Consider the following 23,739-nt stretch of genomic DNA (forward strand, 5'->3'; position numbering starts at 1 on the left):
GCATTCATCAAAATGGAGGTACTGACAGAACTTTACCTTTTAATTGGTAGTATAAAAGCCAAAACCATATAAAAACTATATAAAAATAGTGAAAAAGTAGTATAAAAACCAAAGTGTTTTCAAACACTCAAAAAATACACAATTTATAAAATGTGTATTTCTCATTATTATTCACAAACGGTATATATGTATATATTAAATTATGCATTCTGGCTATATAAATTTAGTAAAGGTAAAACTGTTTTAATGCACTTTGCAACATACAGTCAATTATCAAAATATATTTTGCACAAAAATTTTCTTCCCAATGATATTTAAAAAACAAATGGCTAAGAAGAGCCATAATTAATATACATAACAAAAGTGATAGAATCATTAATAACATGGTACTGCTTGAAATTTTTATGTTTATTTTAAACAAAATGTTTTTATCTAACAGATACTAATAATTTTTTAAGATAAGTAAGAAATAGATGTATTACACATATGATAAAAAGCATTATCAGCATCTAAATAGTTTAATCTAGAAAATGTACAACTCGCAAATTTTGTAGCAAGATGTAATATATAAAACAACCCAATGTCATGATGCCTAAAGAATTCAGAAAGTCAGCAAAAAACTCAAATAATTATTAGTTCTAATTAACAGCAAGACAACCAATTTGTTATTCGGTTGAATAACCCAGTATGCATTTCCCCCTCCCCAAGAAACAGGTGTAAAAAGTTGCAGTTTGAAAGTTACACAAAAAACTACTTACCCACACATTCCATGGTTTCATCTAATGGTGCAAAACCATCTGGGCATTCATCAAAGCAACGGCCTCTATGCAAATAAAAGCCTACTTTGCACTTGGTACAAAAGTCTTTGCTAAAGCAAGAATCACAGTTTTCTATTCTGCATCCTAAAAACAATTTTAAAAGAGAAAAAGAGAAAATTTCAGTCAAAGAGAAATGCACTCCTTTTACAAATAAAACTTTCACAAACTCATCGGTCAGTTCAATTGAAATTCTAGTGGTCAGAGCAATATGTGTTCAACTCCTTTGTTTCCTAATGCCATCTCATTCTAAATCACTCCTACCTCTTGCAACAGCTCACCACATCAATAAGCTTAGACACAACTCCAGCCCAAGGCCCTGGGCAGCCATGAGACCCTTCTGAAATTTTTGCAACTCCAAATGGGATTTAAAAGGATGTAAAAGAAAAAGAAAACACCCCCACTACAAATTGCATTGCTGCTGGGACTGAAATCTTCTCTGCTCTTCAAAAGACATACAACAGAAAACATACGAAGGGGGATACTCTAATCAGGATCTTCTGCTTCTGGACAGTCAATTACAATTCTGTTTATGTTGGTCAGTGCTGGCATTTACTTTCATCAGAGGGTTCCTTAACTTGGAGGGGTAGTTCAGGTCATTAGAACGAAAAGAAAAAAAAAAAACACGTAACAATGTGCCAAAGGCTTTATATGCATTTCCATAAGAATCTTACAAGGAGGGCAGTGCTAGCCCTATTTTGCAAATAAAGAATTTGAGACTAAGAGAGATTAAGTCCTAAAGCTAGTAGTAGGTTCTGACAGCCCCCAAAACTGATTGCCTCCTACATCTGGGCTCCTTTTTCTGACCCGCTAACTGAATTTGGCGAGGAGCCGTTTGTGAAGCAATGCTTTCAGGCCTGCTCCCTGTGGACTTGAACCCCAGATCTGCCCTGACCAGCTCTGTGACTCCAGACAACTACACGCCTCCCTGAGCCGCTGTTACCCTCTGTATGAAACAGAGACGTCACAAGGCTATTGTGAGAACTTGTAATAATATAGGTAAATTGACTGGCTCATAATCTGCACATAGAAGCAATAGTGGACTAGAAACATGTATTTTTCCACTAAACACACATTGCAACAAGGTGTAAAAAGAAGCAGAAATGTATCTTGTATTATAGGTCAGATTCCCGAATAGGCCAGTAACATCTGGGCCAGAAGATAGCGGGCTTGCATGGGGAAAAAGAAATATACTCTAAACTGCTCTGCAGAAGAAAGGAGAGAAGGTTAACGGATGGGTTAATTGAAAGGTCAGGTTTTCAACAGATTATATTTTATTATTACTTGCAACAGATTTAATTGATGGTAATTAACAGCACGTAAAGCTCTATGAAAACTCCATGGCATTGCTTATATTCGTTTAACAAGCCTCAGAGTGCCAGTACTGTATTTAGAGCTTTCATGATTCAGCAAAGCTTTAAAATATATAGTTCCTGTAATCAAAGAAAAAAGAATGGAATAAAAAATAGTAACCAAAGCATGAACTCACTGAATATTAAAATTTTGAAAATTGAGAAAATAAAGCCAGAAAGTTGAATTAAAGGCTAAAATATATACGTGTGTGTGTGTGTGTGTGTGTGTGTGTGTGTGTGTATTTCATTAAAATAAATAATTACAGTTTCTAGACCTAAAAAAGACAATGGTAACTCTTCACCTTTCAATATTGAGTATAAACAGCTCTTCATGTATTAAATGACCACCATGAAGCAGTTAATTCAATTTCTAAAATGTTACCATATTTACAACTGGAAAACCAACTATGTGTGGGTGAAAGTCCATAGTGAAATTATAGTATTGCTCTTTTTGGGGAGGATGGTTGGACACAGGACACTTTATCACCCTATAAAAGGTTCATTTGTAGTCTTAAAAGCTGTAACGTATATTTTAACACAACAGTGGTCAGTAGCCGGTCAGTAGCTTCTTAATCATGGTGAAAATACATGACCATCATGTCCACAAATTGCTAGTTTTCTTGCTACTTTTTTTTTTCCTTTTAAAGCAAGCAGCCCTTCCTGTTAGCAGAATTATTTCCCAAGAAATAATGATAAACATTCCAAAGATACAACAGAACTAAAGGATGAAAAAAGAACAAAGCATTTACATTTTTTTTAAAAAGGCTATACACTTCATAAATCAATTGTTATCTAGAAAGTCTGATTTTTCTTTAAAACATGACCTGCACCATCAAGCCTTTTGGCCAAAAAGTTATAACAATAAGCATTTGGACTTAATTTTACAAGGTCCTTTGCTGATCTTTATTGTTACCTGTAACTCCCTTTCCTCATTTTGTTCCGTGTTCCTAATACCAGTCCACAGAACGTGGAATTTCTGAAATACCTATCATTCTCTGTCAAGTCCCTCAGGCACAAATCCTGCTGGAAGAAAGCTTAACTGTTTGTCCTAAAATTTAAGTAGAACAAAAATCTGATGCATTCAAATTGTTGAATATGACAACCATGAAAAAGCACGAGATGAATTATAAGAAACCAAGTTGCAAGATATCTAGTGGATAATGTCATAAAACCATATGTGCATGGTGGGGTATGAATAGCTTGGAGAATTTAATTTGGGAAAGGGTGGTAGAATTTTGAAATATGTCAAAATTATATATTTCTGAATTATATGAATCTTTTATCATTGTAATACATTTAGTGTTAAAGCAAACCAAAGTTATTGCAATATGCATTTGTGACCTACTTGAATTTACAGGATATAAAACTTTATTAGCATTCTAAAATAAATTCTTTTGATTTCAAGGTAAGAATGAATGAAGAATTATTATCCCATCCCAAATTTTATTTTTAGACTTAGGTGCATGAAATTACCCCCATTCTTTGATAATGCTGAACCTTGCTTTAGCCTTCAAATTACACAATCATTTGACCAACTCTCGACAGGATCCTTTGTTTTCATATAGTCAATGGCACGTTTCCTTCACTCCAATCATAAGGAAAAGAACTAAATTATTTTTTGTTCAGTAAAGCATTTACTAGTAAACAAAAGCTTTGACTGGTGTCAAGTCCCAACATCACCAGAAGCTCTGCTGGCCTTCCTGGTCTCAGTCACTCTGCCACAACATAAACCCAACGCCCGCAGCCCGTACAGTCAGCGGCCTGAACCGACTGGACTCATCTATGCGCAGACACCTATGAACTGAAAGCTTTTCAAAGCGAGCAACTGCATAGACCACTACCCTGGAGATCTACATCTGGACGTGCTTCCAGCCTGAAAACCCTTCCTCCCTACTCCAGGCCCACCCACAACCCCCTGCCCTCTTCCGCCATTTCTCCGGAAACTACCCCTTCTGCTTTGGAGAAAACCACTATTTGTGGGGCTTCAGAGCTCCCCTCACCCCAGCTACTCTGCCCAACACTGCTTAAGCTTGTTACCCTTAAGTAACTGTGATTTAAATCTACTCTAGTAACTAGTTCTTAACATAAAAGTAAAACATTCTCATTATAAATAAAAATTCTAAACAACGCAGAAGGTTTCAAAGAGCATACAGAAATACCCTTCCTTACTTTAATGGCATAGCAGGCCTGCTTCTCAGAAACAGCAACTGTATTGCATTTCAGAAAAATCTCTATGTCAACTTTATAAATAAAGGAGTTTTAAAATACCAGTGGGATCATTTAATAGACTGATAAACCTTAGAAAATTTTATACTGTGTAAAAAAACAGGTATATCAAAGTTTACCAAACATGGGTCCTTTCTATAAAAACCTGGGCTTTAAGTCCTCGCTCAGAAATACAAGACCCTGGTTTAGCCAACTTACATGCTTCTAAATTACATGCCTCCTCAAAAATGCAATCCACGAAATGAGGACTGCCAATATCGGTTTGAGTAAAATTACTGTCCAAGCGAAACTGCCTCCAAATGCAGTCTGACGGGGCTGTCATTTGGCAAGAGGGGTTTACTCTGGCCAAGGGGGGGAAAAACAGGCTGGGCACCCCTTCTCCTGTCCTCCCACAGTACCCATACAGGCTCCATTATAACATTTTCAAATTACACTGTAGCACAGTTCAACAGTTCATTCCAAACATTCTCCAAAAACGTAGCATTGTGCCAGACCCTGAGAACATAAAATTATGATACCCATTCCCTGTCCTGGAGGTGCGAACGCCAAAGGCAGGGAGCCAGGTGCACTTCCAGGGCCTGGCCACATGGCGCAGTCGTTACCCGCTGGGCACCTCAGAGGCAGGGAAGACGGCGTCACCTCTGTTCAGCCATTACTTTCCTGTATTTTGTTTTCAGTCTGTGAATTCCTTGTTTCTAACACAGAGCCGGGCACATGGTGGGGTTGTAATGCTTGCCAAGTGCACTCACGTGCATGCCACTTAAAAATGCAATCCCTTTATAGCATGTAAAGGCTCATTTGAATGCTTAGCTTGAGATTGCTTACACATGCACTGTAGATATCTTGAAAAAGAAAAGTTGGTTGGTTGCCGTAAATCTTATTGGAGGAACAAACAGTGAAATACCTATTTAGAAATAGAGAACACCTAAATGGAAAGCAATTATAATGGAGAATGTCAACACCGAAGGGTGCCAGGCAATCTGCGCTACAGACGTTGGAACCTCCGCTGAGCAGGTGTTAGAAAGACAGAGGGAAGACAGAGATCTGGCCATGACCACCAGGCATAACGGGGCAATGAAGAAACGTCACACGCATGTGTGATGGACCCCAGGAAGAGAGGCTGGGATGAGCTGGAGGTTACGTGGAGGGGATGGTTACTTGGGCTTAGATTGCTGTGGGCAGGGAACTTCACTTCATAGGTAGTTTCAAAAAAAGGAAGTAAGACTATACGTTATTTGTACTTGGTGTGGTTTTCAGTGTTTCAGTAACAATAAAAGTGAAGTTAGGTTCAAGATTAGGGCTTGCTTTCACTATTGTAAAAATTCTTGAACCTGAGAGTAACATGGCAAAGATGGTACCCGGTTTGTTCCCCCACTTCAGCCAGTAAAAGCCATGAGGAGCCGGGCATCATGATGGGTAACTAAAGGCACAGGTGAAAAAGCACGCCAGCATCTTCAGGCCACGAAAGGGAACCGTCCCGGGCAGGCCATGGGATGACAACCTGACTGCTCTGAAGTGCGCACAGAGTGAGCTGGGGCGCCCTTGTTTTCAGAAAATCAAGCTTCCTGGAAGCAGGAAGAGAGTGACGGTAAGGAAAGGCGCCCAGAGCCCCAACACTCTAAGAGGAAACAGTCGTGGGGAAAGGAGTTCCGTGAATCAGTAGAGCCCACAAGCTGAGTTGAGATGAAAACTGAGAGAAGCCACAGGTCCGCCCGCCATCATCCCCTCTGCCTGTGGTCCCACAGCACAGACGGTCTTGGCACACAGGCAGGGGTCGTTTTGTTTATCTTACCAGCAAGACCTAGATGACAAGAACCATCTCTGAATTGAGTATCGCCGCATGGCCAATCGTAGAAACAAAACACTAAAACCCTGACGTGAAAGCAGAGAAAAAGCAACCTCTGCTGAGCCCAGCTGTGAAGATCCACACCAAGGAAGCTCTTTGTTATTTCTTGGTCACGGGCTGTGGGCTGCAGGCTGCACTGGCACACCCTGGTCGCCTGGCTGCGGACTGCTCCTCAGCTGCCCTGTACTGTCAGACTACCAGCATCTCCGTTCCGAATGAGGCCGCCGCGGGCCGCCGCCGGGGCATTTCGTCTTCAAGTGCAGTTACAAGAATCCAAGAGCACCAAGACCACCCCTGGAAAACTCTAGGCGGTTCTCTGCTCAGGGTGTACTAAAATCTGAACAGAAATGAAGGCGACAGGTTGTTCCAAAAGGCATATGAAATTAGACCTTGAGCGATTTTTTTTCAGATGGAAAGTACTAGACTGTGCAACTTCATATGAGGTTTCGTAAAACTGTTTAAATATTTTTAGGTTTCTCTAAAAACTTCAAATAATGCTGTTTAACATTCCTTCTCAAAACTCCCAATGATTTATAAATATACCAAAATACAGTTTTTAAGCTTTATGTTAACAAAATCATGTATTTCTAATATGTACTATGGCAGTAATCCCATTAGAGTTGGGACTGATGAAAACTATGACCTAAAATCTAAAAAATTACATTCTTTGCAGTAATATGTAATAATTTTAATAAATAAAATGGAATTTTATACATATTATATTATAATTAATATAATAGATCATATATATACATATATACATATACTATATCTATCTATATAGATAGATAGATAGATAGATAAGATAGATAGATAGATATAGTATATTTACTCAAAAAAAGGCATTATCTGTAGTAAATTACCTCTACCTTTGTTTTGGTCATGCAGCTAAACAAACTGACTACAATCATTTGTTGAATACCTGCATGGAAAGTCATCTACTTCAAACATTAGGAACCAGGATTTAGGAAAACTGCGATCTAAATGCAATTTTAGATCTCGGGGTAGAGACGGGGGTGGGGGAATTACATCCTCTGTGGGCCCTAATCTCATTACCGCCAGATAGAGGGGAAAATGCCTGACCTACCTATATCAGATGAAGGTTCAGAGTATCAAAGATGAGAACAAAAGAATAGGTAAAAGGTGCCACCTAAAATGTGTATCACTCCCTAGAGCCCAATAAGCCTACCCTTCCACAGATACCGTTTGAAATGTGCAGGGCCCCTTTCTGAGCACAAGGAAGCTGTTCGGTTCCTAAAGTGCACTAAAGGTGGTCTGCCGTGGCCATTAGGGCCGTGACCACCAGGATGGCAGATCCTGCCTTGGCAGTGACTTCATCTCCAAATTGCAATCAGGTAAGATGAATGGACTCCATCCAGAAATTTACATATTATTTTTCAGATAGCTATTAAGTTCTATCTTATATGCCAAAAAGTGCCCTTTATTTCAACCTCTGAGGATATATATGCTGTCAAATGTATTTTTTTTTCCTCCTGACTCATTTTAACTTAGCATTACAACAGTTCATTAAAATAAAAACCCAAAATTCAAATTTATGAAATACGTTGCTGGTAGCTTCATTGCAATATTTGAAATGTTTAAAAATGATAGCTTGCCCACCCACACACAGAAAAAAAATCTGAAGAAATATTGAGGCTTGTGCAAAATTGTGTGGTCAAGTAATGAAGAACTATAAAAATGTTGGCTTCATTTCTCATGTATTCAAGTGGTGCATATTTGAAATCACTCTCAGAACAACCGAAATTAAAACTTGGACACATCTGCTGGGACTTCAAGAGTAGGTGTTTTAGAGGGGTGTTTTTTTCTCCATTTAAAAGTTGTGAAAGAGGAGGACAGCTACCTCAAAACAAAGTAGGAAGGGAATGTGATAACAATAAAAATGGTTTTAAAATTACAAACCAAATTAATATCTCTTATCAGATGTTTAATCCCTGCCATAGCAGCTCTCTCGTCCCGGTTACTCCTTGTGCTTTTCCTTTTTTGGTGACTCCTCACCCTTTCCCGTTAGACGGAAGCAGAGCACTTTACTGAACCAGACTTTAGTCTTAGTCGCATTTTTGAAAACATTGAAAAAAGCAGAGCTCTCCAACTAAACGGAAAAGCATACGTAAGCTAATATATGCCCTGCCCTCCACGCAACCTCCACCCAAAGAAAACAAAAGGAATCTCTTAATCCCTGCACACGCCAAACAGGCGAAAGCAGGAATCAGCCAACTCTTCCCGTAAAAGACCAGATAGTAAGTATTTTAGGCTAGTGGGCCATAGGATCTCTGTCTCAACGGCTCTGCTCTGCTGTAGAACAAAAGCAGCCACAGACAATGTATAGATGATTGTGTAGCTATTTCCGATAAAACTTTATTTATGAACACTGAATTTTGACGTTAATATTATTTGTAGGTGTTGCAAAATATTGTTCTTCCTTTGATTCCCGCCCCCCCCCCCCCCAGGGCCAGTTAAAAACCTAAAATCTACTAATAAGCTCAAGGGCCCCACATAAACGGGGGGGGGGGGGGGCAGGCCAGATTATGGCCACTAGTCTTGGTTTGCTGACCCCTAAACTAGAGGATGATTGATAAATGCATGAGGCACATTGGAGGGAAAACGAAAAAAAGACAAGGGTTTCATTCTGAAAACATGAAATGGTAGTATTTAAGCTTAGGGAGGCTTAGTGACTCTGCCATCTTTCAAAAGCACAAACCAGTCTTGTCATTTCCCTGCTTTCAAACCCTTCAGTGGCTCCCTGTCACTTCCACATTCAGATCAAACCCTTGATTTTAAAACAGAAGATCCTTCTTGTTAGACACACCCATCCACTGCCTTAGCTTCACCTCCACGTGTGCCTTTCATCCTATCCACGCTAGTTTCCTCTGACCTCCCCACACCAAGATACTGTGACAGCACTTCTTCTGTTGTTGCCGTTACTATGTTCATCACCACGCACCCCCCCCCCATTAAATGGGGGTTCCATACAGAAAACAGAGAATGTCTTCTGTTCTATATTCACGGGTCCATCACACAGGTGATGATCTATCTGCTGAATGACTAACGAATTTCATACTTAAATTTCTATCAGTTTTGAATAAACACTGGAAAAGAGTCCACCTTATGCATTTTAATGCAATTGCATGATTTTGTTACAAATAAAAATACTTTAGATTATGAAGAGCTCCATTTCCAGTTTAGGCACCAATTTATTATATACTACATTGAAGCTCTTACGTCTCATTTTCCATCTCTAAGAAACAAAAACTATGCATATTCCTTAACTGTAAACTTAATAAAGATGACAGTTGGAGGGAGAGACTGAACACTGCAGAAACTAGACCTAAAAAATCCATATAAAGTCACAAAGAGATCAATATTAAAGAGGTAACTGCCAACAGCAGATATGATATGAGAGTGAAACATTGATAGGCTGCCTTCTGCATGCACCCCACTGAAGATCAAGCATGCAACCCCGGCACGTGCCCTGACTTGGAATCAAACCAGCAACCTTTAAGATCATGGGACAACACGCAACCAACAGAGCCACACCGGCTAGGGCTCTCTAGAGATTTTTTTACAGACTCAAGAGAGTTACTAGAACTAGAAGGCTATTATTCCAGAGTGTGTTAGGTAGTTTGTCTAAGCTCACAAAGCTAGTTACTGTCAGAGCTCAAATCAAAGCCCAAAGATCCTTCCAACCCAGTGTTCATTTAAAGATGTCATCTACCACAAACTGATTTCTCTGTTTGAAGATAAAATCTGTCTTAAATTCCTTAATAGGATTTAAAATACTTAAACTGACCACTCATTTAAGGGAAAAAAAAATAGAGAAACTGAGATTTGTCTAATACTAGCTTTGGAACTGTGCATAATAGTTTTGTCTATATCACATGGCTTGATTTTTAAAGAGCAGTATAATGCCCACCCCCACCAAAGAATGTTCTATTGGAGTCTCAGACTTTGAGGCCACCCTGCTACTGGCTCATTGTGTGACTTTGAAGAATTATTTATTTTATAAACCTCAATATGCACATTTCTTGGGGGCAGGAGTGGCAGGAACAGGGGAGGAGGGAGGGAGACAGGTAGAATAGAATCAATTAGGTCTCTTCCAGATCTAGGTGCATAATTTTTTTTTATTAGTTTAAGGAAACGTCTACATGCCTGAAAGAGGACTTACAGGGTTGTGAAAACACACACACATGCACACACATACACACATGTGCACACACTCACACACAGGTTGAAAGGTAAAAGTGTTTATGAATTGAACTAAACATCCTCTCCTTTAAGAACTATTGGCAAGATGTTTTCTTTGGTACCTTCTGCAGCATGGCCTATAGGGCAAGGTCTCTTTCTAGAGAAGAAACTAGCTAAGAGAATGCCCTTTCTAAGTGTGCCCGCCCCTCAAAAAAGACAGATTCTAAAACTTATCCAATAATGTGGTTTTTGTAATTTTTTTCTCCAAGAGCATCAGGGTGGTATCGTTAAAGAAACAGGAATCTGAGAAAAACTGCATCCCCTTCTTAGCTTTGGGTCATACTGTGTGTCCTTGGGTAGGTTCCTGAATGGTTCTAAGCTCGTCTTCTCAATAGTAAAATGTTAATGTTTACCAATATCACATAGGGTTATTAAGCGAGTTTTGGAATAGCCATTTCCACCTGGAATTTGAGTTTGAGGAGAAGGGCTGGTCTGGAATAGCAAATAGCAGTAATTTCTAGAGGCATTTGTAGAAAGCACAGAATGTTAGAGCAATGACCTCACAGCCTCCCCTAGGTTTTACAGATGAGTTTTTACTGGTGCTCAGAGAGTATGAGATGCACTCATCGTCAAAGAGTAAGTTAGGAAACCCAACTGATCTGTAGCCCAGAGTCAGCTGTGGAAGGAACCATGAAAAGGTCTCTCTGCATGAGTTGGGTTTTTGTTTATTTTTGCTTTTTTAAAAGTATTACTTCCTAAGCTTTCTATAAGAAATATGCATAACAATTTTCAAAATTAAGTTTTTTCAAATAAATTAGTTTATCAATGAATGAGAAATAAAAAAATGGAGAAAAATCACCTAATATACAGTATCAGAGACCACACACACACACACACACACACACACACACACACACACACACTATGCCTCTGTTTGTACCAAGAAGCCAACCTCAGCCAACATTTCATTGAGTATGTCTTCCTTTGGAAGAAAGATACTGCTTTACAATTGGGATCTTACTCTAGCGATTAGGAAACATATGAGCAAGTCTCTCTGTATAGGATTTTTTTAGGGCTATTGTTGATTGAAGCATAATTTTCTTCTCTACTGTTGAGAAATGATCTCTTAAGAAAACAAAAAGTGGATATGATTTCAGATTCTCAGTCTGTGACAGCTTTCCCAATTTAAATCTGTCTCCTCCTCTGAATACAGATAACAATGCAATATATGCAAAGTGTCTGTGAAAAACAGTGCGAATCATTAGCATGAAAGAACCAGGGTCATCCCAAGTCACAGACTGAGAATGCAGAAATAGTCTTCCCCTTCCACTTGGCCTCACAGGAGTCTTGTCAACCAGCACTTCTTGCTTATACCAGACGAGTAAAGATCTCCTCCAGGTCAGTAACTGCAACATTGGTTGCACTCACCTACAATAAGGACGACTCTGGAAAACCCATTCTCACACACAGATACCTTTTCAAGGCTGATTTACAGTCACTGTTCCCTCTCCATTTCTGAGAAAATAGATCACTATAGCCAATCTGTGCCCGTTAACCCCTACAGGGGAGCATCTCTCTAAGGAAGACCCTATGATACACTGTGAGTATTGTTGAGTGACCGCCCGCACTCGTTTGCCCAGACTGTTCTGTTTTACACCCTATGTCCCTGCATACGTTTAAGAGCAGCACCTTGCACTCCCTAATGTGAGTGACACATTAGATGGCCACCCTATCATCCACACACAGTATGTAAAATGCTAGACCTAGAACCTGAGATAAATTTCAGGAGCTATTTGCATTCTTGCCTCATCTTCCTTGTGCACCAAAAGTCTAAAATAAAAAAACCACACAGAATATTCGTGGACTCAAATCCTCCCAAAGTGGTCTAAAGCCATCTAAGTAGGAATCCGTTTAATGATGAACCCATCCTCCTATGAAGTTCAAAAACTATAAAAGACAAATAACTAGGTAGCCCAAATCATACAGCATAAGGATAAGGTGATTCTTTGCAAAAATTAGCCAGTCTAGCCCTAGCCGTTTTGCTCAGTGGATAGAGCATCAGCCTGCAAACCAAAAAGGTCTTAGTTCCATTCCAGTCAAGGGCATGTGCCTGGGTTGTAGGATACTCCCTGGCCTGAGCCCTGGTCAGGGCACGTGCAAGAGGCAACCAATCAATGTGTTTCTCACACATCAATATTTATCTCTTTCCCTCTCTCTTCCATTCTCTATAAGAAATCAATGGAAAAATATCCTCAGGTGAGGATTAAAAAAAAAAAACTAGCCAGTCTACTGATACTTGTTGGGAGTTATGCCTCCTCTAGTTATTAATCTAAAACAATTTCATGAAATGGAAGTAGATGCAAATTTTCTCTAAGCCTATATATTTCTATCTGTGCTGATGGCAAAACGATTCACCCAGTCACCTTAGCCAGAAACCGTAGGATCAAATTTAATTCTCTCTCTTCACTCTGCCAAATTAGTTACTAAGTCCCATTGACTATTTTTATTTTATTTTTTAATTGAATTTATTGGGGTGACTTTGGTTTGCAAAACCACACAGGTTTCAAGGGTACAACTCAATAAAACATCATCTTCACACTGCATTGAGTGCCCCTCTCTCCATGCAAAGTCTCTTTCTGTCCCCATATTCTCCCACTTTGCCCACCTCCACCTACCCCCACCCCCTTTCTCTCTGGCTATCACCACTCTGTTGCTTGTGTCTTCATGTGATATTCATGTTTTTTTGCTTAATCTCTTCACCTTCTTTCACCCAGCCCCCAAACCCTCCTCTCCTCTGACAGTTGTCAGTCTGTTCCTTGTGTCCATACCTCTGTTTCTATTTTGTTCGTCAGTTTATTTTGTTCATTATATTCCATATATAAGTGAGATCATAAGGTATTTGTCTCTCTCTCCCTGGCTTATTTCAGTTAGCATAATTATCTCCAGGTTCATCCATGCTGTTGCAAAAGGTAAAATTTCCTTTTTTTTTATGGCCAAGTAGTATTCCATTGACTATTTTTAAAGTCTCTGGAATTCATTACCCACAAACCTTTCATCAGAACACTATTTCCAATTCTTGATTGTTAAAGTACCCTTCCTCTACTTTCTATTCTTCTCCAATTCATTCATCTCCCTCACTTCTGCCAGAATTATCTTAAATAAAACAATTTCTTTAGTCCACTGCCTGCTCAGAACCCTCAGAAAATATCCAGATCTCTTCTCATGGTACTCAAGACCTTTATCAATTGCACTCAAACTCCACTTTCCATCCCCAATTCCAACCACACTTCCCATTAAGCACACACTATTCAATGGTTCTCATCCAAAGATGGTACTGCTTCCCTAGGTGTCTGGAAATGTTTGGGGACATTTTTGCTTGTCACAGTGATTTGAGGGCACACAAGACATTTAATGAGCAGGGACTAAGGACAAAAAAGGTCCAGCAATGTAGGACAAGATGCCTTACCAAAATGCCAAACGCATTATTTTTACACCTGTGGTTCCTTCTTTCTAGAATCTATTTAACCTCTCCTTCACTAGTTCTGCCTCCATCCAATATAATATTGTAGTTGGATGATACAATTCAAACTCTTTTCTTATCCAAAGAGCTCAACTGATTTAATAGTCATATACACCGTGTGTTAATGGGAGATAATTAAATCACTCCCAGAGCACACTGGCTGCCTGCTGATTAGCACAGTGTATTAAATTATGATCAAACTTCTTACCCACCTTCCATTTCACTCCATGTTGCCCTTTTCCTTATCCCCTCTATTCCCTAGAATTTGAACTTCTTTAAGAAATGGATGTTCCTTTGATATCTCATTAGTTTTTAAACTCTAATTTCTACTGTTTTTGTAGTATTCTATGAATGATTTTTGGATTAAAAGATGAAACATTGCACTGCATTCCCATATATGTATGTTAAAATGCCATTTCTTAATAAGCTTTTTTTTTTTTGGTAGCTGTTAAAGTTAGAATACTTTGAAGTAAACGAAATATTTTAGTTATATCTTTTATCAATAATACTGATTTACAGAACTTCAAAATGAATGTATTAAATTAACATTAGACTAAATAAGGTATTGCAAACTCAGGCAAAAGAGGGAAAATAAGCTACAAATACTGTGGGGTAAACTGGGGAAAACGTTCCCAGTTTTAAAAAAAAAAATGGTATTTATGTTTCTTTTCTTTTTTCTTTTTTTAAGTGCTGCATAAGCCTTACAAAGATCTGCCTAATCAGCTTATGTATTGAGATGACTGTTATAAAAAAAAATTACTTAATCTTTAAAAAGTGTGTGCAATATACTTCACCACAAAATATAAATAAAGATATATTTAAAATGTTCTTACCTCACCCCACTCAATTTTTTAAATTTGAAGTTTACATTTTTTCTTTAATATTTACATATTAAAGATATATCCTTGTTGTAGTAAAAACATTCAACTTAACCCCCCTACGTTGCATAAACAGTAAAAGAGGGTAGACAAAAGTCAATTGCTCACGTGCACATCTGTTCATATCTGGGGCTCGGTGTCCGTAGTAGCCTGATGGGCAGGAATGCAGGCACTCTCCATACTGGCGCATGCCTTCTCTTCGAAGAAAGAAGAACAACTTCTGTTGACATCGGCTGCACCCATTGTCCTTTGAACAAGACAAGCAACCCTTGCAAGTGGGATTTGATACATAACTAGCTGTAAAAGAAAAGAAAAGAAAAAAACAGAAAGCATGTTTAAATGTAAATTGGATGAGGCTGGTCAATACGATATGCTGTGTAGACAAGTATCTCTTGTTCTTTTATTTTCATCGCATAGAAAATCCAAACAAAATACCCTCTGCCACCCCCAAGAAAAATGATTAATGCACAGCCAACGTTAGAAACAGAGAGGAAACTCAGAGTCAGAGTTGAGGCCAGAAGCTCAAACGGACTGGCTTGTGGAGATGTTAGACCAGACAGAGGTAGACCTCATGGCAAGGTCCTGAGTCCAGACCAAGAAATGTGCACGTAAAGAGCTGGAGATGTGAGGGCTGTTTGTCTATAAAACAAGTCCTAGAAGCTCCCACTCCAACTGGCCAGAGAAGAAGATTCCAACCCTGGATTAGGGGCATTAAGAGGGTGAGCAGAAAAGAGAGAAAATGTAACCCCATGAGAAATAAGTACCCACATCTGCAAAACATCCAAGAGTGGGCTCCAAGCCTAAATTATCGATGTAGTTTGGAGCACCTAAGTCAAAAGGTTAACATATAAACTTGTCCAAATCTAGTAAAACCCACCAAAAAAGAAAGAAATCTGAAACTATGTTAAATTTTTTACAATCCTGAGACCAGGGGCTTTCATGGAAAACCACCTTAACAAAATGAACAAGTCACACACACAGGCAAACTGCTGTGAGGAAGAGTCATCAGTCTCGATGAGAGAGAGATTTCACACCTAAAGAGTCAGAGGAGGTAGGCTAGGCCTGCAGGTCTGTGGCGAGCCGCGGCCATGGGTTTCTCTTCCGCAGGATGGGGTTTGTGAAAGTTGTCAAGAATAAGGCCTACTTCAATGACACCAAGAGAAATTCAGAAGATGACGAGAGGGTAAAACTGATTACTATGCCCAGAAACGTTTGGCAATCCAGGATAAAAGTAAGTACAACACACCTAAATACAGGATGATAGTTCGTGTAACCAACAGAGATATCATTTGTCAGATTGCTTATGTTCGTATAGAAGGACATATGATAGTTTGTGCAGCTTATGCTCATGAACTCCCAAAGTCTGGTGTGAAGTTTGGCCTGACAAATTATGCTGCAGCATATTATACTGGCCTGCTGCTGGCCTGCAGGCTTCTCAATAGGTTTGGCATAGACAAGATCTATGAAGGCCAGGTGGAGGTGACTGGAGATGAATACAATGTGGAAAGCATTGATAGTCAACCTGGTGCCTTCACCTGCTATTTGGATGCAGGGCTTGCCAGAGCTACTACTGGAAATGAAGTTTTGGGGGCCCTGAAGGGAGCTGTGGATGGAGGCCTACCTATCCCTCACAGTACCCAACGATTCCCTGGTCATGATTCAGAAAGCAAGGAATTCAATGCGGAAGTACATTGGAAGCACATCATGGGTCAGAACGTTGCAGATTATATGCATTATCTAATGGAAGAAGATGAAGATGCTTACAAGAAACAGTTCTCTCAATACATAAAGAACAACGTAACTCCAGACATGATGGAGGAGATGTGTAAGAAAGTTTATGCTGCTATATGAGAGAACCCAGTCTATGAGAAGAAGCCTAAGAAAGAAGTTAAAAAGAAGAGGTGGAACCGTCCCAAAATGTCTCTTGCCCAGAAGAAAGATCAGGTAGCTCAGAATAAAGCAAGCTTCCTCAGAGCTCAGCAATGGGCTTCTGAGAGCTAATAAACCAAATCACAATTTTCTATGAAGATTTTTCAGAGAGACAATAAACTTATAAGGCAAACAGAAAAAAGAGTCAGAAATAACATAACAGTCTAAAAAGGACTTTTAAATTAGTATCTTTAGGATATTTGAAGAGATAAAATAAGGACCAGAAATCACAGAAGAATATCATTAAAATAATTTGCAAAAATTAGAAAGCGATGAAAATTCTAAAGCTGACCGATTAAATGGTAAACTAGAAGAGAGGGAGCTAACTGGAAAACAGGTTTAAAGAACTGAAGCACAAAACAAAATAAAGGCAAAAATGTAAAAAGGGTGAGATGCATGAAAGAAAAAATGGTAAAGCTCCAAAACATGATTAGGTATTGCAAAATCAAATAAAGAGAATGAGTAAGACATAATATTCAAAATGATCATGGCTAATTAGTTTTCAGAATTAAAGAAATACATGAATTCTTCAATGATAAAATCAGAGTCCTGAGCAGATCAGCAAACACAAGTTGGCATCTGAACATAGCCTATTTATAATTAAAGGAGGAAATCAAACCAGAGGGAACAGCAGATTACCTAGAAACGAATAAAAATTTGACTTTTAGCAGACTCCTCATTAGAAACAATGTTAGGTAGATAGTGGAATCTTATCTTCAACAGTCTGGGGAAAAAATTCTCAAACTGTAATTCTATAAGCAGTTAAATGATAGTGGACGAATGAGGTCAAAATAAAGGCAAAGAACTTATTAATCAGAAAAGCTCACTAAAAGAATAAACTGTATATATTGGGGAAAATAAAATGGAACCCAGAAGGAAGTAGACTGTAATAATCAATAGTGATCAAACCATTTGAGAAAAATGGTGGTGTACCTATAAAAGTATTAATTTCAAAAATAATGATTAAACTTCAGGGTTTAAAAATAATACATACTTTATATTCAACATCAATAGCATGGAAGACTTGAGGGAAGCCAAAGTTAAAGCACTCAAAGTTTCTGTTATTATGAGTCAGGAAGACCAATATAAATTAAACTTTGTTAGATTAAAACTCCAAATAGCAACTACAAAAAGAGTAATGCATAACTTATAAACCAGGGATGGCTACAAACAGGTATAATAAATGTATAAAAAATGAGTAGGAAGTAATAATCCAAATGTCTGTGAACATTTGATAAATCATGGTATCCTATATAATAAAATCCCAGCAACCATAATGGTGTAACTACTGGAACAGCTGCTCGACCAGTCGCTATGAGGTGCATTGACCACCTCTTGGTCCCTCCCCACCACCTGCAGGCTCCGATCGCAGCATGGTGAACGGGGAACCACAGAGAAACGGGTGGGTGGCTGCAGGGCGGGACTGGGGACTGGCAAGTGGGCGAAAGATGGCCCTGATCGCAGGCTAGGCCTAGGGACCCTACCCGCACATTATTTCATGCGCTGGGCCTCTAGTCTATATATATAAAAGCCCAGCGACAGAATGGTGGAATGACCAGAATGACCAGTCTCTATGAAATGCTCTGACCACCAGGGGGCAGACGCTCAACACAGGAGCTGCCCCTGGTGGTCAGGGCGCTCCCACAGTGGGAGCGCCACTTGGCTGACTGGGATGAGCGGTGCTCCCACAGTGGGCCAATCCCTGCAGGCCACGCCCCCACCAGTGCATGAATCCATGCACCAGATCTCTAGTATTCTTAATATGAATTTTAATGCTAGAAAGGATTAAACTATCAGTACAACCACCAACATAAATGAAATTCATATGCATTTTGTGGAGCAAAAGAAGCCAGACCAAAAGGTAAAATAAGTGTCTATTCTAATAATTCTATTTATATTGATATCAAGGGCCCATAAAGCTAATCTATGGTGACTAATGCCTTTGAGGATTGGGGACTAACTGGAAAGGGCTATGGTGGGATTTTTGGTAGGTATATTAGTTTGCTAAAGCTACCTTCACATATTACCACAATGTGTGGCTTCAACAACAGGAATTTATTCTCTCAGTCCTGTAGACTGGAAGTCTGAAATCAAGGTATCAGCAGGGCCAGATTCCTCCAAGGGCCCCAGGAAAGGACTCCTTGCCTCTTCTGGTGGCCCCAGGTGTTCCTTGGCTTGTGGCAGCATCACTCCAGTCTCTGCCTCTATCTTCACATGCGCCTTCCCTACATAACTCTATGTATCCTTTCGTGTTTCTCACCTGGACCCAGTATGATCTCATACTCATCCTTACCTTCACTATATTTGCAAAGCCACTGTCCTCAAATAAGGGCACATTCTGAGGTTCCAGGTGGATGTGAATTAAGGGCTGGGGGTTGGTGGGGGACTATTTAACCCACTGCAGGAGGTAATGGAAATGTTCTAATCTTGATTAGATATTGGTTAAACAAACATATATGCAGGATGGGGCAAAAGTAGGTAAATGAAAAAAACAGTTTATTCTTGTATTATTATTTATTCATTATTGTATTATTTCTCATATAAAGAACTTTAAACCTACTTTTGCCCCATCCTATATTTGCAAAACTCATCAAACTGTGCATTTAAGACCTATGCATTTTTATAAATAATGTGTATAATTTGTAAGTAAATTATAATACAATATATTATATACAACAACTTCAAGGATGATGTAGTTACTTATAACCTCATCACATTTGAAGATTCATAAACTATATTGAATGCTCACCTATTCTTTATGTTGTTTTTAAAACACACACACAAAAACAAAAAACAAACAAACAAACAAAAACACCAGAAATGTCCTATTGGAGGGATTATGTGGATAGTACTGAGTAAATGTAGAAATAGCATCTGAAAATTGATATATGAGCTTTAGGAAGTTCACTACACCTAGTAATTGAAAAAGAAACAAAATATGTTTCTAGTCCTGATATAAAATTCAGAAATGATACAATTTGAAATCCCAGTATAATTTCTAAAATGTGAAGAATTTACATACTTTTAGTTATTACTATACCAAGCAAGGTCATAAATATAACAAGATATATAATGTCACAGTGACTTCATTTTATTGGGTTAACCTACAAAAGAAAGACATAAGAGAAGGACTAGAAAGCTCATCCATTATTGAAATTTTTAGCTTTGAGACTACATCCTATTTGCTCTACATATAATCTTTAAAAATATCAAGCAATAAGTATTCATACTAGCAGCAATACAACAAAATACACTGCATACCACACACTTCCTTTACTTATAAGGATTCAACATCCAATCTACCTACAGCTACTTGTAGCAAATCCATATAGATTTCAGTTTCATAAGATGCTCTCCACCTTTTGATCTTGATTTGGCCTTATAGCCTCTCTTCTAGGGAAATCCCAAAACCAGGGCTTAGTCTACCTCCCAGGGAAGGGATCAATGAAAGCACTCAGGATCAGGATAAGGACCATTTATATATATATATATACTGAGAGAGAGAGAGAGAGAGAGAGAGTTAGTTTTGTTTTAGAATCTATTTTATTAACAACTTTCAAATATACTGTACAGCAGTGTTTATAGTCATCACATTATATATTAATTACATCCCAAGTACTTATATTATAACTAGAAGTTTGTATATTTTGACCATCTTCATCCAATTCTCCCATCTTGTTATTTACTTCTAATATTAATCCAATAAAATATATTTTTTAATTTTCAAAAATTTTATTGAAAAACTATACTTTTCAATTACAGTTTACAGTCAATATTATTTTTTAAAATATCTGTATTGATTTCAGGGAGGAAGGGAGTAGGAAAAGAGATAGAAACATCAATGATGAGCGAGAATCATTGATCAGAGGCCCCCTGCACGCACCCTACTGGGGATCGAGCCCACAACCCCGGGCATGTGCCCTGATAGGGAATTGAATCATGACCTCCAGGTTCATAGGTCAACACTCAACCACTGAGCCACGCCAGCCAGGCCATTCAATACTATTTTGTATTAGTTTCAGGTATACAGCGTAGTGATTAAACAATCATACGTTACAAAGTGCTCCCCCCAATATTTCAAATATCCACCTGAGGGCCAGGCAAGGGAAGAAAATAAGGACAGAAAGTGAGTTTGCTCAGGCGATGGCACTCGATGCAGTGTGCAGATGATGTCTTATTGAGCTGTACAATTGAAACCTGTATGGTTTTGTGAACCAACATCACCCCAATAAACTCAATTGAAAAAAAGATCTTGAATTGGCCACTCAGATCTACTTCTTCCCATCTTTTCCAAAATGTTCTATAACCTGTTCAACTGCTTTTCTCTGCATATTGAATCTATTTCATGGACATTCTCTTGCTTGCAAACCTACTTACCCTTCCCAAATTATTTCTCATTTACTGCCTTATTTTTAAAATCTGTCATAGTGGAGGAAGAAATAATCTATTCAGATGAAAACTCGCCTCCTCGGCAATAATTCTTAATAAAATTTGGCAAACTTTCCAGATAACCCTTTATATTATGCGTGCATATATATGTAATGTGTAATTTGTATTTTTTCATAACTGTGATCAGACTTTACATAACTTGCTCAATTTCAGTTAAGTTGTGAATATCTTTTCATAGCGATGAACCAGATCAATATCACTCTGATAGTGTTTTAAAGCATCGGTTTTATCTGCCGCCTCTACTTACCACTAGCATCCATCAATTATCCCAAACACTGCATTTCCAAAGACCACAACCACTTTCCTAATCCTCAGTAAGACCCCATTCTCAGTTCCTGGTTCTCACAACCCTGGTAGCTTGAGTCACTGCTGAAAGTTTCCTTCCTCCTCTAGCTTTCATGATAATGTCTCCTTCTTGAGACTTAATTCCAGCCCTCATTCTTATGAGTTCACTAGTCTCATAACGCAGGCCCTTATTATTTTTCTCACTTAGATCTACTTAGGGCAACCCAACCCCTACCCACCTCTCTCTACTTCACTCTACACTCTATTGTTGGGTCCATTTTCTGCTTTTATACTTATTTAAGGGTTTCTGTTACACCTTACTCTGAGATAATTATGGTCTGTTTATAGAGCATTTTCAACTATCTGAAAATAAGCCTTTACTATTTACAATTTCTCCAGCTGCCTTCTGAAAAGGTTTTATTCTAATATTGCTATTGGTGTTCTGAGCAGGATGTAAGGAGTGAGCATGTAAGTTTCAAAAACTGGGATACAGCTCAACTTCTCTGCGTAAGAAAGGGGTAAGATTGGGGAGAGGAATGGGTAGGTGCAGAACGCTAAGTGAGAGGAACAGAACTGGGAATATCCAGTCGCTGAATGATGGATGAAATGGCTTTGGCAGAGGAGGTGGTCACTGGGGAGAGCCCAATTCATTGTAATTTTCAAGGTTGTGTAAGAACAGAGCCCACCTCAAGCACAAAGACCCCGTGGCATGGTATTTGGAGAAGTAACTTATGACTTTTGTGAAAGAGAACGCCTTTACCATAGGAACATGTCTAGGAGGAGTTTGCTGACTGCTTTCTGGTCTTCAGTTACACTACCGATTTGAAGAGGCAATATCAAGGTTACCCAAATCCCAAACTTCGCTTCATAAGTAAAGAGAGGCTTTGGAAGATCTACATACATAGCAGCAGGCTTACGAAGGTTCTCTGGACCACAGTCATCACGATCTAAAGCTGAAGCTGTACTTACTTTCAGTTCAGAAGTTAACCCAAGAGCCCTTTATCACCATAAATCACACTCCATAGGAGAACAGAGAATTACAGAACCAGGAGAATCAACACAAATGAAAGGCTTTCTGTTGTGTTCTGTTTTTATGTATCAGATGCCAACTTTCATCTTGATCACAAAGCTTTCAGTCAACAAATTGTTCTTCACATTTTTTAAAGGTATTCTTAAATCATTAAAAGCATTGCTTTATTTACTTGAACCTTGACTGGCTTAGTGAAAACGAATTAGGGAATACTTACCTGAGTCTCTATCTTAGATATCTTTATAAACCCTACAGATGTGGAATTCTCTTAAACAGTCCTGACGTGAGCCACACCCAACCTAAGTGCTCTCTCTTCCTCTCCCCCAGTCTTCTTTAGTCATTAACAGTGCTCCTCGGTGCTGAAGGGCAGTATTTGCAATTTGAAGCTTCATGCTCCAAACCTCAAATAGACTTTTTAGTTTAACTAACCATGCCCAGTGTCTAGTACCCTAGTAGCCTCCTTGCTGTAAATCAATAACTTAACAATTTAACAAAAACTTCTTCATCTGTAATATGGTGACTACACCAATCTCTGTAATCTAAAGTCAGGCAAGAATAGACCTTTAAACATGACCAAGGTAATTTATTTTGCCAGGATCGTAATAAGTCAAATAGCTCTGCCTATTGCTTTGAGATTTAATTCAAGTGTGCAGGTGAATAAACAGATCTTAATTCCCAGCTCGGATGACATGTTTATTTGCTCTCTCTGTAAGCTTCAACTTTTCCTACCCTAAAGCCTGCTGAGACCCAGAGCCTCATCATTCCAACCAAAACACTGTTCTAAAACTAGACCCACCCAAAATCCTAAAGATGAAATATATCGCTCAAAACATGAAAAATCCTCAAAATGATGTTAGTGGTATTAACACAAATCCACGCACATTTCCAAAGGAATGTGTGGATATAGAAAACAAGACAAATCACGAGGCAGAAACCAGGTGACAATACCTGTGTCTCTAACAAGAGCATCAAGAGAGAAACATGACATTAGTAGAACTTTTTACTTTTGATTCCTCTTAAATTGCAAAGTAAGTTTTGTTTTTTTATGAAACTTGGTATTTTAAGTTTGATCCTTTGTTAAATCAAATTCAGTTATTCCATAGAGCATTCCGTGTAGGTGTTGAATGCCCATCTGTTTCTAATATAATCCTAACACTTTTTAAAAGTGCTCCCCTGTTTCTGGAGTTAGCCCTGGCCAAGCAAGAA

General features: G+C 38.7%; 1 protein-coding gene and 1 pseudogene across 2 annotated transcripts in view; one reads left to right on the forward strand and one right to left on the reverse strand.

Moving 5' to 3' along the window:
• The window catches only part of RSPO2 (R-spondin 2), a 146,007-nt gene that overhangs the window by 54,681 nt on the left and 67,587 nt on the right, over nucleotides 1–23,739 (reverse strand). For both annotated transcript variants that reach the window (XM_008143397.3, XM_054708655.1), the window contains exons 2-3: nucleotides 14,949–15,137; nucleotides 759–902 (exon numbers count right to left, since the gene is read on the reverse strand). In XM_008143397.3, the coding sequence (XP_008141619.1) occupies nucleotides 759–902; nucleotides 14,949–15,137 (333 nt within the window). The remainder of the gene's footprint in view (nucleotides 1–758; nucleotides 903–14,948; nucleotides 15,138–23,739) is intronic.
• Nucleotides 15,899–16,841, forward strand: LOC103287680 (60S ribosomal protein L5-like; annotated as a pseudogene).

This window comes from Eptesicus fuscus, chromosome 19 (assembly GCF_027574615.1).
Source record: "Eptesicus fuscus isolate TK198812 chromosome 19, DD_ASM_mEF_20220401, whole genome shotgun sequence".
Classification (NCBI taxonomy): Eukaryota; Metazoa; Chordata; class Mammalia; order Chiroptera; family Vespertilionidae; genus Eptesicus; species Eptesicus fuscus.